Source organism: Oncorhynchus mykiss, chromosome 8 (assembly GCF_013265735.2).
Source record: "Oncorhynchus mykiss isolate Arlee chromosome 8, USDA_OmykA_1.1, whole genome shotgun sequence".
In the NCBI taxonomy this organism is placed as follows: Eukaryota; Metazoa; Chordata; class Actinopteri; order Salmoniformes; family Salmonidae; genus Oncorhynchus; species Oncorhynchus mykiss.
This window is the reverse complement of record NC_048572.1, coordinates 44,206,731-44,225,896: the sequence shown is the minus strand read 5'-3', so window position 1 is coordinate 44,225,896 and position 19,166 is coordinate 44,206,731. Positions and strand designations below refer to the sequence as shown.

Here is a 19,166-nt window from a genome sequence, read left to right as displayed (position 1 = left end):
ACATTTCTCCAAACTTAACATTTCAGTGTTTTTGTTGTTGCTGGTGCTGTATCGTTCAATTTCTCCAAAAGTAAATTTTAGAAGTTAAGAGTTAAGTTTAGGCACTCATTCCAAATGGTTAAGGTAAGGGTTAAGGTTTGTGATAGGGTTAGAACATTACATTTAGCCACTCATTCCAAATGGTTATGGTAAGGGTTAAGGTTTGTGATGAGGTTAGAACATTACGTTTAGACACTCATTCCAAATGGTTAAGGTAAAGGGTTAAGGTTTGTGATTGGCTAAACGTAATGTTCTAACCCTATCATTCCAAATGGTTAAGGTTAAGGTGTGTGATAGGGTTAGAACATTACATTTAGCCACTCATTCCAAATGGTTACGGTAAGGGTTAAGTTTAGACACTCATTCCAAATGGTTAAGGTAAGGGTTAAGGTTTGTGATAGGGTTAGAACATTAAGTTTAGACACTCATTCCAAATGGTTATGGTAAGGGTTAAGTTTAGACACTCATTCCAAATGGTTATGGTAAGGGTTAAGTTTAGACACTAATTCCAAACGGTTATGGTAAGGGTTAAGTTTAGACACTCATTCCAAATGGTTACGGTAAGGTTTAAGTTTAGATACTCATTCCAAATGGTTAAGGTAAGGGTTAAGGTTTGTGATAGGGTTAGAACATTAAGTTTAGACACTCATTCCAAATGGTTATGGTAAGGGTTAAGTTTAGACACTCATTCCAAATGGTTATGGTAAGGGTTAAGTTTAGACACTCATTCCAAATGGTTAATGTAAGGGTTAAGTTTAGACACTCATTCCAAATGGTTAAGGTTTGTGATAGGGTTAGAACATTAGGTTTAGACACTTATTCCAAATTGTTAATGTAAGGGATCAGTTTAGACACTCATTCCAAATGGTTAAGGTAAGGGTTAAGGTTTGTGATAGGGTTAAAATAAAAAACAAATGTCCATGACTGGAATCGAACACGCAATCCAGAGTCATTGGATTACAAAACCTATGCCTACTTGATGGTAATAACTGTTGCCCCTAGTGGCTGTTTTTATAAGGCATTTCCAGACGTCCTCAGGACAAGTTTGACATCAGTCTTGAACGACCTGGCTGCTCTGTCCTCTGTGGTGGTAGTTGTGCCTTATTGCAGTGTAATAAACAGACACTATTCTACTTTACTTTGTTAGGTTTATTTGATGGGGACGTTGCACATTAATCAACATTTCTATCAATGTGCCAGATTTTGCAAACGGGCTAATTTTCAATACTCCACACCTCCCTGCCAATACCACATAAGCAATCAGATAAGCAGATAAGCAATCCGAACATCATAGAGCGATGCAGGCTTTTGTTCCAGCCCAGCACTTACATGCCTGATTCAGTTTATTGAGGTCCCAATGTCTAGCTGATTTTAAGAGATGTGTGTTCGAAGAGTTTAGGTTTGGCATCAGGGATGTAGTGGATGGTAAGCGTACTGTAACGGTTTTGACTGGAGGTTGTTGTTTGTAGGGGTGCCAGGTAGGTTGTGCCTACCAGAGAATATCCAGTTTAGTCCGTCAAGTCTACACCAATACAAAGGACACCTGTAAAAGGCAATATGGAAATAAATGTTTCATAAACCCTTAATAAACCCTTAAAACATTGTAAATAACTTCAAAACAACTGTTCTTTTGTGTTGGTTGTATTATCAAAATAAATCGTTTTTTATAGTGTTTTTTGCTCATCTTTAACAATGAATCCAATAAATGTAGACCCCACTATATATGAGGAAGGTAAGCTGAACATAGTCTAGAGACAATGTCATCCACACAGAGCCCATAGTTCAGGCTCCCCTAGCTGCGATATGCTCCACAACATTTAGCATTTACCCTCGACTCTTCCAAGTCCCCCATAAAGAAACTATTGCCACCGAATACATTGCAGCATTTAGCATTCATGCTATCGCTGCCACTGTCAAGGCTAATTAATGGAGCTCAATCCGCCTTTGTCAGAGGAAGATAATAAGTAGCTAGATAGAGAGCTATGTCTCCAGCTGGGTCGTGTTGATTAGGGTGCTAGGTAACAACATGCAGCTAAATGTTTTTAAACAGAAAGTGAGTGTTTCTTATTGGATATGTTAAATGTATATAGTTCTGTCCTTAAGCTGTTCTTGTCTATTAATGTTCTGTATTATGTCATGTTTTGTGTGGACCCCAGGAAGTGTAACTGCAGCTTTCGCAACAGCTAATGGGGATCCTAATAAAATACCAAATAGTACCTCACTTCTTCACCCAGTTTCGGACCGTTTTCTAACATTTCTTGCCTACTGAACACGACCCTGCTTAAGGCTATTAAGTGTCAGAGGCAGTCTTGTAGGTTGGTTATTTTTAGGTCATGGCTTCAAGTTATTTTCATGAGCCATCGAGTGTGTATTTGAATATCTGACTAAATTAATAAGGAACTACCCCACCACCTCCTCTTTCGTTAAAGATGGTGACACTGCTCGCTGACTCAGAAACAAGTTTTTTTTTTTTTTTGATGCAATCATCTTTGGTTGGCTATTTTAGGTATTTGCTCCAGTGATGTTGTCCACTTTACTAAAGCTTGTGATGTGTTGAGTGATTGTGCAAATGTGGGTTCTTCGTTCACAGTGCTGCATCTCCCTCATTGCTCCACAGTCACATTTACCCGTCTCTGGCCTTATTGAAAGTATGGCGCTATATTTAGCTCTGTCTGTTCTAGAAATGTACAGGTACAGTGGGCCCACGGTTCTGTATGTATCACCGTTTGTGGTTCACTGTAACGTTTCGGTATCTTTATATTTAAGAAACATTTTTAAACACATCACCCTTTAATAAACAATTAACTCTTTATTTTGCCTATAGACAAATCAAACGTTCCTTTCAGAAAAATGGCAGCCTGACTGACTAGGCCTGGTTTCTGTCTCTACTGTATGATATCGAAGGGAGAAAACATTACAATTAAAAGTGCTTCTTAGTTTTGACAACCTGTAGCTCTTCATCTCCCAATCCAGTACATAGTGAACCGTCACAGTGAGGTAGCTTGGAGTTGCTCTGGAGGTCCAACTATCAGCGGAGAAAGCTAGATAGGGTGTCTGTGTCAATTCCTTTTAATTTTCTCTCCGTGATGTTTGAGTTTGGGAATTACTTTGCTGCTGAAATGTGTGCGGGAGGGGACATTGTAACGCGGTAAAAATAAAACAATCATTAGGTGACGAAATCCCGAGTCAGTAACCACTGAATAGGGCTGCAGATCTTTGGCTATGAATACTCCCACTGCTTTCATTATTTCTTTATGTTTCTGAATTTGTTGCAAATTGTGTTTGGAAGGTGCCTCTTCGCTAGCGCTCGCCATTGGCGCTCAGAGAATAATTGTTTTTAGTTTCCCCACTCTTCATGAGGCCCCTCTGAGGGACGTTTCCTACTGAGATGTCATTGCAAATCATCCATTAGTTGTTGAAAGGGGATGGGGTTGCGGTCACTACATTAAGACATTGCTGTGGAGTAAAGTTTGTCAGCCCTCAGGAGCCCCGTAACGGCCACAAGCTGCGCGTCTGGTTCTGTGGATCTGAATGTACAATGTGCTTGTAGTCTTCAGCGCAATCAACACGTTTTGGAAATTATAGGAAAATGATAGGCATACCGTAATTCCGCGATTCACGTGTGCGTATTGAACCGTGGGGGGGCGTACCGAACGGTTCGATAACATACTGTGTACCTTTGCATCCTTAGTCTGTTCCATGGACATAGATTTTTCATTCTTTCCCTCAGTCTCTCTGTCTCTCGTTCACTCTCACTCGCTCTCACTCTCTATCAGTTATTTAAAAACCTACTCTCTTTCAATGGTTTGACAAGATTTTTTTCATCTTTCTCTCTTGCCGTCTCCTCAATGGTTCGAAATCCTCAAATTCGTAGCAATTGTAATGACTTTTTCTTTCTTTCAGTAACTTAATTTCAATAAATACCTTGAACCCACCTGTCCCTGACTTTTCCTAAATACTGTATGTGTATGTTCCACTCCAGCAGTAATTTGGAGATATCATAAATTACTAAAACTTTCAGAGCATTTCTACCTCAAAATGTTCACTATTTTACAACTAAATATAAATGTATGTAAATTACATGTTATAGAAGGGTCCAGACACTTTTTTTTTTTGGGGGGGGGGGGGGATTTCACTTGGAAACCTACCACATCCGCAATAAACTACCTCATTGCTTGTTCTACAGTAGGGGGGCTACAGAAAAACATGTACAATGGCTCCAAAAACACCCAAATACATCCTTTTAAAAACGGAAAATGATTTCGATTTTGTATACATGAAACTCTGTATTTCTGAACTTTATACACAACGTTATATTCCATTTTATGCGACTCGAGCGGGTTCCCCTACCAGTTGTGCTGTGCGTGCTGCACGGAGAAGCAGCACAGCTGGTAGGGGAAAATGCTTTTTGGTAAGCTCCATTCCCTTTGTCAATGCTGGTCATTTAATTCTCAATTTGACAATTGATAATTTTGTCACCCGTCAGACTATTGTCAATATATATCTATTATTATATGTGTGAAATTAGTTTCAATGTAGTTTAGGGTTGGGTGGGCCATTAGCTGGCCAGGCAACTGTTGTCTTACACATAGAAATGTTTTCAAATGCACATATCGTCAAATGCACATATTAGAATGACCATCATGACCATTCTAGTTATGAAATTCCGGCTCTTCGATTGTTCAATTCTGTGAAATGCATTTGTACCGTATGTTGCCAAAGACAAATGTCTAAATCTGAAGATATTGAGGGACTGGTAAATGACATGCCCAAATTACAAGAATGTGAAGTTATTATTTGTTTATTTAAAATAATTAGTCTCTCTCTCTCCATCCATCTACCCAATCATTCTTCTTTCCTTCTATCCATCTACACATTCATCCATCCCTCCCTTCCTCTCAGCATGGGCAGCAGTTGTACCGTCACATCTACCTGGGCTGTAAGGAGGAGGACAACGGTCACAAGAACTTTGAGCTGCTCTTCACTACCCTGGCCGTGCTCACCATTGAGCTGGCCAATGAGGAGGTGGTGGTGGACCTCATCAGGCTGGCTCTTGCCCTGCAGGTAGGACGGAAGACACTGATAGCGTGGTGTAACTTCGAGGTTTTTGGTGATTTGGGGCTGAATCCTAACTTGAGATTTGTACGTGTGCAATTTCATATCCGTGAGTGAGTTTTGGTTTGCAATTGTTGCCATGCAATGTGTATGTAGGTAATAGGTGTCCTGGCATCAGTCATTGTGTCACAGGACACATTTTAGTAAAGTCAATGTAATTTATTCATAATGATGGGAGGGAAAAAACATTGCCTTAGCAACGATACCAGCTTTTAGTTGTTTTTGTAGGAATTCATATTTACAACAAGAAAGATAACGCTATAACGAGAAGATGTTGATATTATGAGAAATAGCCTTTAGTATGTTGAAATGTTAGCACAGACTACTTGGCAGAATTTGCTTCCTCTCATGCACTGGTTGACATCATGGCATTATGGATCAACTTTAATTTTCTCCTCGGTTTGAAGTATTGGGAGATAGTAGTGTCATTGAGCCATATACAGTTGAAGTCGGAGGTTTACATACACTTCTGTTGGAGTCATTAAAACTCGTTTTCAACCACTCTACAAATTTCTTGTTAACATACTCTAGTTTTGGCAAGTTGGTTTGGACATCTGCTTTGTGCATGACACAAGTCATTTTTCCAACAATTGTTTACAGGCAGATTATTTCACTTATAATTCACTGTATCACAATTCCAGTATGTCAGAAGTTTACATACACTAAATTAACTGTACCTTTAAACAGCTTGGAAAATTCCAGAAAAGGAAGTCATGGCTTTATAAGCTTCTGATAGGCTAATTGACATAATTTGAGTCAATTGGAGGTGTATCTGTGGATGTATTTCAAGGCCTACCTTCAAACTTAGTGCCTCTTTGCTTGACATGGGAAAATCAAAAGAAATCAGAAAAAAATGTAGACCTCCACAGTTCTTTGTTTCTGGGCATTCAAACCCACAAATGCTGATGCTCCAGATACTCAACTGGTCTAAAGAAGGCCAGTTGTATTAATACTTTAATCAGCACAACAGTTTTCAGCTGTGCTAACTATTACAAAAGGGTTTTCTAATGATCAATTAGCCTTTTAAACTGATAAACTTGGATTAGCTAACACAATGTGCCATTGGAACACAGGAGTGATGGTTTCTGATAATGGGCCTCTCTATGCCTATGTAGATATTCCATTTAAAAAATCTGCCGTTTCCAGCTACAATAGTCATTTACAACATTAACAATGTCTACACTGTATTTCTGATACATATTGTTATTTAATAGACAAAAAATATGCTTTTCTTTCAAAAACAAGGACTTTTCTAAGTGACCCCAAACTTTTAAACGGTAGTGTATGTATGCATAATTTGGCGTAAGTCCACTTTTATAACCAACAGCTCACACATTTTGGTGACAAAGATGCTAAGAGTGCATGATGCTGTAAGAGAAGATCTTACATAAATAGCAACCCCTCGTCCTTTCTCTTGTCCGCAATAGCAACGTCCTTATCCATAATCAAATTATTCAGCCAAGTCTCTGAGATAACCAGAACGTCTGGGCTTGTGTCATACTCTCAGACATCCAGAAAGTCCAGTTTACACATTTATATGTATCAGTCCAAGCCCTCTGCGAGGTTTGAAAACAGCAGGAGTATCCATGGTGACACTGGTCAATAAAACTGTATGAGCTTGCCACAATAGGCTCCCTGGTTGGATTCAAAATGTACAGAGCTAATAGTAGAATTCAGGATAGTGTGCACAAGATTTCTATTGACAATACTCCTATGCTTATGATCACATGTAGCAAAATGATAGCTTGGTACAAAGCTATTAATAGCATAGGTTGAGCTAACGACATTGGGTTTCTTAAGGGAGCTAACAGAGCTATCAATTGAAATTAAATTAACAGGCACAGAATTACTTCTTACAATAGCCCTATCAACATGGGAAGCTGTGGCAAAATGATATCAGCTGTGATTGAATGGGAGTAAATACTTTTGAGGAGCTTGATTTGATCAGTCAATGCCTCAGATACAAATGCCAGTGATGTCCTCTCAGAATTGTTGCAGTACAACAAGTTTGTGTTCAGTAGACACAAAATTGAAGAAAATACTCCAAAACAGACTGAAGGAGGAAGATACTATCTGGGTTGGGGAGTAACTGATTACATGTAATCTGATTAGAAAAACAGTAACTGTAATTGGTTACACAAACCAGCAAAAATGTTCCAATCAGATTAGAGATACTTTATAAAAACTAGATTACATCTTAGATGACTTTTAAATTCAGAAAGGATGTTTATAAAAAATGCATTGACACCTTTCTGTTTTCTCAATGACATTCAATTCAGCATTGAAAAAACGTGTACGTTTGTTTGTTCCACCTGAGTCTGACAAGTCAAGGACCACTATGATGACACGCTAAATGTGTTTGATGGATTCTTTTTGTCTTCTTCTAATGCCTCTTAAGGGGAAAGTACTCCAAAAGTAACAGAAAGTAATCAGATTGTTACTGAGTTTAGGTAACCCAAAAGTTAAGTTATGGATAAAAATGTGGCAGGTAACTAGTAACTGTAACAGATTACATTTAAAATGTAACCTATCCAATCCTGCTGATACTATCCAATAAGAAACGTTCATTTTCATTTTCACTGATGTGCTGTAATGAACATGACCCTGAGTCAGGTGGTTGCAAACTCCCTTCATTGTGGATTGAATGTAAATATTAGTTGAATGCCTGACTGAATTAATTGCAACTAGCATAGAATTCTATAAGATAGCTAGCTAGCCATAGAGCTGTTGTAATGTGCTCTATGCTACACTAAAGCCAAAGGCACATTTTCTCTTCTCTGGACAATCCATTCTTTTCCCCTTTCTATCTGTTGCAAAACAAGCCCTTGTGTAGCATATTTCTAAAGCTTTTCATTGGTTGCAGGATATGTCCTTGGCTAATGAGGAGAACATGCCCATGGTCATCCGCTGTGGCATCATGGCACTGGTGGCGGCCTACCTGAACTTTCTTAGTCAGATGATCGCCAACCCAGCCTTCTGTCAACACGTCAGCAAGGTAAATTACCTTGGAAAAAATGATGAGCTGAGTTGTCTGTAGGCCAGTAGTAACAGCATCCACAATAATCTGTTTACATTTACTTCTCTCTCTCTCTCCCTCCCCCTCCCTCAATCTCTTACTGTCTCTCCATCCCACTCTACTCTTCTAGGTGATTGAGATGAGGAACCTGGAGGCCCCTTACCTCCTCCCTGAGCACATCTTCAGAGAGAAGTGTCCGTAAGTGTCGTCTGGTCGCCTACTGACTCCAGATCTTTTGGCAGCTACCCTTCATGCACTGACCTCCTCTTCACCTTGCATTCAAATATTCATTGATCAGATTTGTTGAAATATTCGCTCATGCGATGGATGAGTTGTACAAATTTAAAGAATTTAAAAAGCCCCATCCCTAGTCAGTAGTACTGTGTGGTTGTGGTCAGTAGTTGTATGTTTGTGGCCAAAGGTTAAGGTCAGTAGTAGTGGTAGGTTTTTGTGGTTATGTTCAGTAGTTGTGATTCAGTAGTTGTGTGGTTGTGTTCAGTAGTTTTGTTTGGTCAGTAGATGTGTGGTTGGTCATTTAGTTGTGGTTCAGTAGTTGTTTCCAGTAGTTGTGTGGTTTTACTCAGTGATTTTGGTCAGTACTTTTGGCTGGTAGTGGAGGTCAGTAGTTGTGAGGTTCTGTAGTGGTGGTCAGTAGTTGTGTGATTGTGGTCAGTAATTGTTGGCACGAGTTGTGGTCAGTAGTTTTGGTCTATACTTTTGGACGGTAGTTTTGGTCAATAGGTTTGTGGTTGTGGTCAGTAGTTGTGTGGTTGTGGTAAGTAGTTGTGTGGTTGTGGTAAGTAGTTGTGTGGTTGTTGTCAGTACTTGTGGCCATTCGATTTGGTCAGTAGTTTTGTGGTCAGGAGTTGTTTGGTCAGTTGTTGTGTGGTTGTGGCGGTCACAACATTTTGTCAGACAGTGATTGTCAAGCAAATAACTGTCTGTTTCACGGTAATTGATCGTTAATTAACAAAAACACATTAAGCATCTCCTGGCTTCCACACACAGCCTACAAGCCACTGATGCAGACCTTTGGAAGATGTAAAAAGTCTAATAAATCCATGTAATATAGCCTATATTTTATTATTTTAGACAGATCTAAATAAGCATGATATGAAGAAACTTTAGTCTATTTCAGAGGAACAGAATAGCATAGTCTGAGTAATCCCTATTGTCATGTCTACCCATCTCTGGCGCTCATTGTCGCCAGTTTACTTTTTATACACACCTGCCACCATCGTTACGTGCATCTGCGCCTCATGAGACTCCCCTATATCCCTGTCACTCCCTTTGGTTCTTGCACCAGGCAGTATTAGTTATGTTTCTCATGTCCAGACGCTACTCTTGTTTTGTATTAAATTCACCCCCTGTACTTGCTTCCAGACCTCCAGCGTCTGTGTTACACGTATGTTACGTCCTGATCTGGCTATGCCAAATGGCTTTGTGCTACAACCCCAGGATGGAACACGAGAGTCTCACAGCGGTGGCGGTCTGCCTGCTCCTTCTGACAGTGGACGGCACACGGAGTCTAACATGTCTCCCACATGTCTTCTGTGCTCCTGAACCACTCATCCACTGCAGGAGCTTCAGTCTGTCCCGGGCTCCACTGAGCCAGGGCTGGCTAAAAATCGAGAACACACTAGAAGGGAGTCAGCCTGGTGGAGGAGTAATGTAACAAATTTTGTGCGTACTCCACCCATGGAAGCGTACTCCGCCCATGGAAGGAATGAGGCTTATACCCGGAAGTCCAACGCTGTAGAAACAGTACATAAGGGACAGTCGACTACGTGCAATTGACAAAAAAAAGGGGTTGGCAGAAAGTGATGAAGTGGGGATAGATACTCACACCTGCCCCAGGAAGTGGAAAATCACGTGACCATTCCTCGGCTCTTGTGGATCCCGAGCTGGGACGTACCGGACACTGCTGTAGCTGGAGCCCTCCTTGACCACAATAGAGAGAGAGCCTCAGCTGTCTCCGACTGCGTCGCTTTGCCGCAGGGAAGCATGTGACCCCTACCTCCATGGGTTCAGGCTCTGATCCAGAGTGGTCACTAAGGGATGGAGTGAAGCGATGAGAGTGCCGACGCTCCTGAAGTAGGTTATCCAGACAGATGGCCATCACGGTGAGTGTGTCCAAGGAGAGGTTGTCGTCTCGACAGGCCAGTTCCGTCTGGACTTCCTCGCGCAGTCCTCTACTGAATAGCTTACGAAGCGCCGGCTTATTCCATCTGCTGGATGCTGCTACTGTCCGGAAGGGGAGTGCGTGCTCTGCAGCAGTCTTGTCCTCCTGCCCTCCGGTGGATGATCAGAGGTATCTTCGAACAGAGCCATGAACCACTTGTACGAATCCAGCTCCTCCTCTCCTCTCTCCCAGACAGCCGTGGCCCATTCCAACACTTGCCCAGTCAGCAGAGAAATAACCGTGGCAACCTTGGACCTCTCGTGGTGGGGGCTCCAGGAGGGACAAGCGGGCATCGCTGACCAGGGCGGGTTGCTGAATGGGCTGGTGTGCTGGGTCGAATGGTGGTAGAGTATCCTCCGCTAGTTGAATGCAACGCCTCTCGGGTATGTTCAAGATGTTGAACACTGCGAAGAACCTCTTCCATAGCCGTCCCCAGTTGCGCCAGCTGGTCGTGGTGTTGACGAAGTAGGTATCCCTGTTCATCAACTGTCTGGGAGAGGTTCTGATTTCTTGTTTCTTCCATTTTGTGAGGCAGTGTTCTGTATTGTAGACGCTGGGAGTCGAGAAGCAGGTGGTAAGTTTAATATAACAAAGGACATGAAAATATACAACATAGGAGTAGTGTCTTGACATAGAAACAATACTGCCTGGGGAAAGAACCTAAAGGTGTGCCAGATAAAGGGGAGGTAATGAGTGAGGTAATGGAGTCCAGGTGTGCCTCATGATGAAGTGCAGGTACACGTAATGATTGATGCCAGGTGCGTGTAATGATAGTTGCCCAGACCGGTGGTTAGTAAACCAGCGACGTCAAGGGGAGGAGCAGGAGTGGACGTGACACAACACTAGTTAATTTAGCAGACAGGATTTGCTTAGAATTCCGTGGCATTATTTTATATTATTTAATGGAATGAAGACTACAATTGAACAAAGCTGAATAACATAGAAAGGATATTTTCTCCAAGCGATTTGAGGGAGTGCGCACATGCGGCTATTCTGTGTTGAGCGGTTTAACAAAGAAATAGGTACTCCTATATGCTTCATTTGCCGCATGATGCAACTCTAATGATGATTTGAAAAAAGTTGCTTGAAAGGCATGAGCTCTGCTTTGTTTTTTTTGAGCAGGCTGTACACACAGTCTCTCATTCACAATTTGACAAGCACTTGATAATGGCTCGAATTTTACGGTGGCATCCCCTTTGTGTGGTCGTAATGCAGCCTAAAAAAATCCATTCCTTTTGCGGTCAGTGGCTGTTGTGCACATTATACAGTTTGATTGGCGTTTCTAGCTGAAACCATGTAAGAGGAGTAGCGTGAAGAAGAAGAAGAAAGATTTAAAGTCGGGACTTTTGCTTCACAATAATGTGAGTGAGTATGTAAGAAATCTGGAGTTGTGCATTGCTTTGCATGCAGACCTACACTGAACAAAAATATAAACGCAACAATTTCAAAGATGCTACTGAGTTACGGTTCATATAAGGACGTCAGTCAATTTAAATTAATTAATTAGGCCCTAACACTTCATCATTCTTGTGCTCTACTGTACTCTACTATACTTTACTGTGTACTGTACTCTGCTCTGCTGTACTGCACTGTGCTGCATTGTGCTGTCCAAACTTGTGAAACATAGATGTCTATGATTGGTTCAGATATGGACCGGACCAAATCTGACCGTCTATGTTTGGGCCAAATACAGGCATGAGTGCCCATCTTTGGTCCTGGCTCGTGCACGCTAGCCAAGAAAAATGATGTGAACCCTTTGGAATTACCTGGATTTCTGCATCAATTGGTCATCAAATTTGACAAACATAGTGTGCTTAAACTAATAACAGACAAATTATTGTATTTTTCTTGTCTATATTGAATACATCATTTAAACATTTACCGTGTAGGTTGTAAAAAGTAAAACATCTGGTGATTTTGCAGAAATACTCATAATAAACATTGATAAAAGATACAACTGTTATTCACAGAATTAAAGATAGACTTCTCCTTAATGCAACCGTTGTGTCAGATTTCGAGCAAGCATAATCTGAGAACGGCGCTCAGAACCCAAAACAGCCAGAGGAATAGCTGCCATTTTGGAGTCAACAGAAGCTGGAAATAACACCATAAATATTCACTTACCTTTCATGATCTTCATCACTCTGTCGGGAGCGCGCGTCACGAGACTGAGACACTGCCAGACCACTGACTCAAAGAGGTCTCATGAGCCCCTCCTTTATAGTAGAATCCTCATTCAAGTTTCTAAAGATGGTTGACATATAGTGGAAGCCGTAGGAAGTGCAACTTTATCCATATCTCAATGTGTATTTGGTAGGCCAAGCTTTGAAAAACTACAAACCTCAGATGTCCCACTTCCTGGTTGGATTTTTCTCAGGTTTTTTGCCTGCCATATGAGTTCTGTTATACTCAGACATCATTCAAACAGTTTTAGAAACTTCAGAGTGTTTTCTATCCAATAATAATAATAATATGCACATATTAGCATCTGGGACAGAGTAGGAGGCAGTTCACTCTGGGCACGCTATTCATCCAAAAGTGAAAATGCTGCCCCCTATCCCAAAAGAGTTAATGACCTCTCTAAAATCTAATTGGAGTCAGGAGTGAGCTAACCTGGAGTCCAATCAATGAGACGAGATTGGAGATGTTGGTTAGAGCTGCCTTACCCTATAAAAAACACTCACAACATTTGAGTTTGCTATTCACAAGAAGCATTGCCTGATGTGAACCATGCCTCGAACAAAGAGATCTCACAAGACCAAAGATTAAGAAATATTGACTTGCATGAAGCTGGAAAGGGTTACAAAAGTATTTCTAAAAGCCTTGATGTTCATCAGTCCATGGTAAGACAAATTGTCTATAAATGGAGAAAGTTCAGCACTATTGCTACTCTACCTAGGAGTGGCTGTCCTGCAAAGATAACTACAAAACACAGCACAGAATGCTCAATGAGGTTAAGAAGAATCCTAGAGTGACAGCTAAAGACTTACAGAAATCCCTGGAACATGCTAACATCTCTATTGACGAGTCTACAATACATAAAACACTAAACAAGAGTGGGGTTGATGCTTTCCCGAGTCGTAGTGGGAGGACGACACAACGTATCGCGTGACTCCAAGTTTACTTCAATATTATGTTTTTTTTACATTTCCACCAGCACCATTTCTCACAAAAATAAAATTACTCAAAAAGATCCTACCGTGTCTAACTTATTTTTTGTCATCAATATTTGGAACGTTTACTGACAAATTTGCTGTTTCCATCAGGCCTGTCATTACATGTTTTATCCGACATGTACTTTACTCGCATAAAAAGGTTGGATGGAAACCTGGTTTATAATATATGACCCAACACACCTCCAGGCTGTGTATTGGCTATTTGACCAAGGAGAGTGATGGAGTGCTGCATTAGATGACCAGACCTCCACAATCACCCGACCTCAAACGAATTGAGATGATTTGGGATGAGTTGGTCAGCAGAGTGAAGAAGAAAGAAAAAAAAAGAAGCCAACAAGTGTTCAGCATATGTGGGAACTTCTTCATGACTGTTGGAAAAGCATTCCTCATGAAGCTGGTTGAGAGAATGCCAAGAGTGTGCAAAGCTGTCATCAAAGGGTGGCTACTTTGAAGAATCTAAAATATATTTTGATTTGTTTAACACTTTTTTTTGGTTACTGCATGATTCCATATGTGTTATTTCATAGTGTTGATGTCTTCACTAATATTCCACAATGTAGAAAATAGTTTTTTTTAAATCCCCTGTATGAGTAGGTGTGTCCCAACTTTTGAATGGTAGTGTAAATATAGTATGCACAAGTTCATTTGACTCTGGGGAAGTAAATAAATTGCTTTATTGCCAAAGTCCTGTAGCATACCTTTAAAATATGGTGGTAATTGCCGAAGGATGAGGACACACAAAGAAACCTGAGTCAAAAAATCCTATAGGATTCCAATAGAAAATCCAATCAGATTTTGGAACCTATCCTATAGGATTTTATCCAATAAGACTGGTTCCAAAATCTGATAAGATTTTTCAATTGATCATACTGCAAATGAACTTGCAGCCTTTAATCTTTCCTATATTGTGATGGTGTGCTGAAGAGGTTGAGAACCTCAGGGAATTGCCACTGGTGTGAGTAGGCAGAGATCTGGAAACACGGGAAAGAGGCTGTTTCTGTGCCATATTTAGCTGTGAGATTGTCCATACAATGTGGTCTAAAATAGCAATGAATAGAATAATATCAACACTATGCCTTGACCTGTTATAATAAGTAGGCAGGGTGAATGAACGGGCTGCTGCACAGTCATTATGGGAGCTCTTTCTAGTGCACCCGGTTAATTGTGCTTAAGAGCTCTTTTTAACTTTAGAACTAGTGAGAAATGGGTTCACTATCAGCCTAAATTGAAATATACATGTGTACACTATCAGCATATATTGAAATGTATAATATTATATATTGCGCTAATTTCCTGTACGTGGACAGTATGCATTACTACATTACACAAGCCCACGGTTTGACCACATCCAATTAGCTAGCTGGTCAGTTGACAGGCAATATGTGGCTAACAGTGGTTTCTTAGTTAGCATAAAATGAGTGCATAAAATGTTGTCCAATGACAAATATGACTAAAACATTGACCACTTCGTCAGGAAACATAAGGAAACAAATACTGTACTCACAGTTGTTGCATTCATGCACAGTGAAGGATAAAACAGTTAGAACAACAATGTTAGAAAACCGGAGATTCTCTGCACAGCCACAGGTGGCGAGTTAGGCTAAGTAACGCTGCGAGCTAGTGCTATCAGTGAAGTCATCAGTCACTTTTGAAAACAAAGGTTTTCTTACAGGTGAATGAAACAGAAATTAATATACAACTGTTGTTTTCCGATCAACAAAAATGTTGTATTATATTGGAACTAATGACAACAAACTATAATTTAATGGGTTCAATTAAGAAAAAAAAAGTTCTAATGATATTCTGATTGGGGAGACAAAATCCTACCATTCTTATCAAAAACCTATAGGATCCAACAGGATAACTTTTGATTTCCATTAGGAAAAAAAGGTAGTCCAATATGATTCCAATACGATTCTGATAGAGTGGATACAAAATCCTATAGGATTCTATATGATTAAAAAATATATTAAATTTTTTTTGATTTTTAAACAGTTACAGAGTATCATGATTGTGATAGGAGAAAACTGAGAATGGATCAACAACATTGTAGTTACTCCACAATACTAACCTAAATGACAGATTGAAAAGAAGGAAGCCTGTACAGAATAAAAAAAACATGCATCCTGTTTGCAACAATGCACTAAAGTAATTCTGCCAGAGATGTGGCAAAGAAATTAACTTTAGGTTTTGGCAAATCCCACACAATACATCACTTCATATTTTCAAGCATGGTGGTGGCTGCATCATGTTATGGGTATGCTTGTCATTGGCAAGGACTATGGAGGTTGTTTTTAAAAAAATAAAAATTAACTGAATAGAGCTAAGCACAGGACAATTCCGAGAGGAAAACACGGTTGTCTGCTTTCCAACATACACTGGGAGACTATTCACCTTTCAGCAGGACAATAACCTAAAACACAAGGCCAAATCTACCCCGTAGTTGCTTACCAAGAAGACATTGACTGTTCCTAAATGGCCCAGTTATAGTGTTGACTTATATCGGCTTGACAATCTATGGCAAGACATGAAAATGGCTGTCTAACAATGATCAACAATCAACTTGACAGAGCTTGAAGAAATTTTTAAGAATAATGGGCAAATATTGTATAATCCAGGTGTGCAAAGCTCTTGGAAATGTACCCCAAAACACTCACAGCTGTAATCGCCACCAAAGGTGCTTCTACAAAGTATTGACTCAGGGGTGTGAATATTTACACTACCTTTCAAAAGTTTGGGGTCACTTAGAAATGTCCTTGTTTTGAAAGAAAAGCACATTTGTTTTGTCCATTTTTAAAACAACATCAGAAATACAGTGTAGACATTGTTAATATTGTAAATGACTGCAAATGACTGGAAACTGCAGATTTCTTTTAATGGAATATCTAGATAGGTGTACAGAGTCCCATTATCAGCAACCATCACTACTGTGTTCCAATGGCACATTGTTTATTATTTTTCACTGCTAATTGATCATTAGAAAACCCTTTTGCAATTATGTTAACACCGCTGAAAACTGTTGTGCTGATTAAAGAAGGAATACAACTGGCCTTCTTTAGACTAGTTAAGTATCTGGAGCATCAGCATTTGTGGGTTCCATTACAGGCTCAAAATGTCTAGAAACAAATAACTTTCTTCTGAAACTCGTCACTCTATTCTTGTTCTGAGAAATTAAGGCTATTACATGCGAGAAATTGCCAAGAAACTGAAGATCTCGTACAACGCTGTTTACTACTCCCTTCACAGAACAGCGCATACTGGCTCTAACCAGAACAGAAAGAGGAGTGGGAGGCCCCGGTGCACAACTGAGCAAGAGGACAAGTACATTAGAGTGTCTAGTCCTCAACTGGCAGCTTCATTAAATAGTACCCGCAAAACACCAGTCAACGTCAACAGTGAAGAGGCGACTCTGGGATGCTGGCCTTCTAGGCAGAGTTGCAAAGAAAAAGCCATATCTCAGACTGGCCAATACAAACTAAAGATTAAGATGGGCAAAAGAAAACAGACACTGGACAGTGGAGCTCTGCCTAGAAGGCCAGCATCCCAGAGTCGCCCCTTCAATGTTGACGTTGAGACTGGTGTGTTGCAGGTACTAGGGTTTTCTAATGAGCAATTAGCCTTTTAAAATAATAAACTTGGATTAGCTAACACCATTGGAACACAGGAGTGATGGTTGCTGATAATGGGACTCTGTACGCCTATGTAGCTATTCCATAAAAAATCTGACATTTCCAGCTACAATAGTCATTTACAACATTACCGATGTCTACACTGTATTTCTGATCAATTTGAGTTTATTTTAATGAACAAAAAATTAGCTTTTCTTTCTAAAACAAGGACATTTCTAAATGACCCCAAACTTTTGAGCGGTAGTGGATGTAAATTTGATTGTTCTGTATTTCATTTTCAATTCATTTACAAACATTTCTAAAAACATGTTTTCACATGTCATTATGGGATATTGTGTGTAGATGGGTGACAAAACCGATTTAGAATTCAGGCTGTAACACAACAAAGTGTGGATTAAGTCAAGGGGTATGAATACTTTCTGAAGGCACTGTTTGCAAAGAGTGTGTGGTTGTCTTTAATATAGCCTACCATTCATTGTGTCACTCATTAACCATTCTCTATGCCTCAAGTTACCACACTACCACGTATGGCTCTGTTTTTGTCATAGCAAATAAGAGAGCTTTACCTGGAATTAGCATTACGTTTAGCTCTCTCACTATGGTTTTCCTTCCTCTTCAGGCTTCCAAATTGTCTTGAGAAGGAAGACCGGAGCCTATATTTCCAGACGGTTGACCTGGCGGAGTGCCTGGTCGCGCCAGGATACAACGCTGAGCGTCTTTCAATCCCCTACGTCCCTCAAGTGACGGGTAAGCACAGTTTTGTAGATAGGAGAAAACACAGATGGGGTGGTTTAGGTTCAGTTTTGCCTTTTATATCACAATGAATAAGATTTACATGGAAAGGAGGGACCTCATCCCAGATCACCATTCCTATTCACCATTCCTATTCCGAGAAGCTTGATCCATCCAGCCCCTGAAAACACATTAGAAAAGAAAGGAATGTAGCAGCTTGCTGCCGAAACATTGGATATCAGATCAATCAGTTGCATTGGAACTATAAAGTGTAAGGTGTAAGCACATTTATCACAATATAGTTTTCACATTTGTTCATGTAGGACAGGGCTCTCCAACCACAGTTATAACTAACCTGATTCAGGTTATCAATAAGCTAATTATTAGAATCAGGTATGCTAGATTAGGGTTGGAGCGAAAACCTACAGGACAGTAGCTCTCCAGGAATGAGGTTGGAGACCCCTGATGTACAGAAATACGTTTTCATTTATTGCAGTTGTTCATGTAGGTAGGGTGTCGTTATTTCTATACTCTTGATAAACATTGACTATAAATCATTTAATTTCTTACTTGTACAGTAAGAGTGTGGTAAGTCTTAAATTGACTCAGAAAGCAACATGGTAATTAGCTGTTTGTTTTGTTTCCTTCCCACTCCTATTGTTTGACTCAGTCCTATACACGGTAGGGAAGATCCTCCACAGGTGCAGGCAGACGTCGCAAGGTAACCCGACCAAGTAGAGGAGCTTAGTTTGACGCCCAATCCTCTGTAGTCATAGTACCTGTGTCACTGCTCTCCCAACATGGTGCAACAGTCTCTGTTGGTGTCCATTTTGGCACAACACTAATTGAATGCAGTGAATATTTGGGTTTCTCTTTAGTGTATTGTCAAGTGAGCCAGATTCTGACCTTTTCAACACAAGTATGTTTATAAGTGAAGCTAAATTAGTGTATTATTTAAAGCGAACTGACCCATTGCACATCGATAGCACCAAGGTTGGAGGTCGTTGACCTATAGATTACCCTTTCACCTCAACTCCAGACCAGAGCCCCAATTCTCACATGTTCACCTTTGACCTCTAAAAAAGGGCGTTCCCTACTGCCCATTCCCCAAATACACTGTTGCTGTGAAACCAAGCAGAAGCCTTGTAGATTCCAGAGCAGCGTTGAGTGATTTGTCAATTAGATGTCTTTCAATTCATACTTCAAGTGTACTGTATGATATTAATGTTTGTAACTATGGCACTTGCATTTGGATTTATGTTATGGTGAGTACAATT

The 19,166-nt window shown here is 40.2% G+C and overlaps 1 protein-coding gene across 3 annotated transcripts in view; it reads left to right on the top strand.

Annotated features, from left to right (window-relative positions):
* efr3a (EFR3 homolog A (S. cerevisiae)) overlaps positions 1-19,166 on the top strand; it is a 251,567-nt gene that overhangs the window by 210,663 nt on the left and 21,738 nt on the right. For all 3 annotated transcript variants that reach the window (XM_021612602.2, XM_021612601.2, XM_021612600.2), the window contains 4 exons: positions 4,942-5,103; positions 8,018-8,149; positions 8,301-8,368; positions 17,777-17,904. In XM_021612602.2, the coding sequence (XP_021468277.1) occupies positions 4,942-5,103; positions 8,018-8,149; positions 8,301-8,368; positions 17,777-17,904 (490 nt within the window). The remainder of the gene's footprint in view (positions 1-4,941; positions 5,104-8,017; positions 8,150-8,300; positions 8,369-17,776; positions 17,905-19,166) is intronic.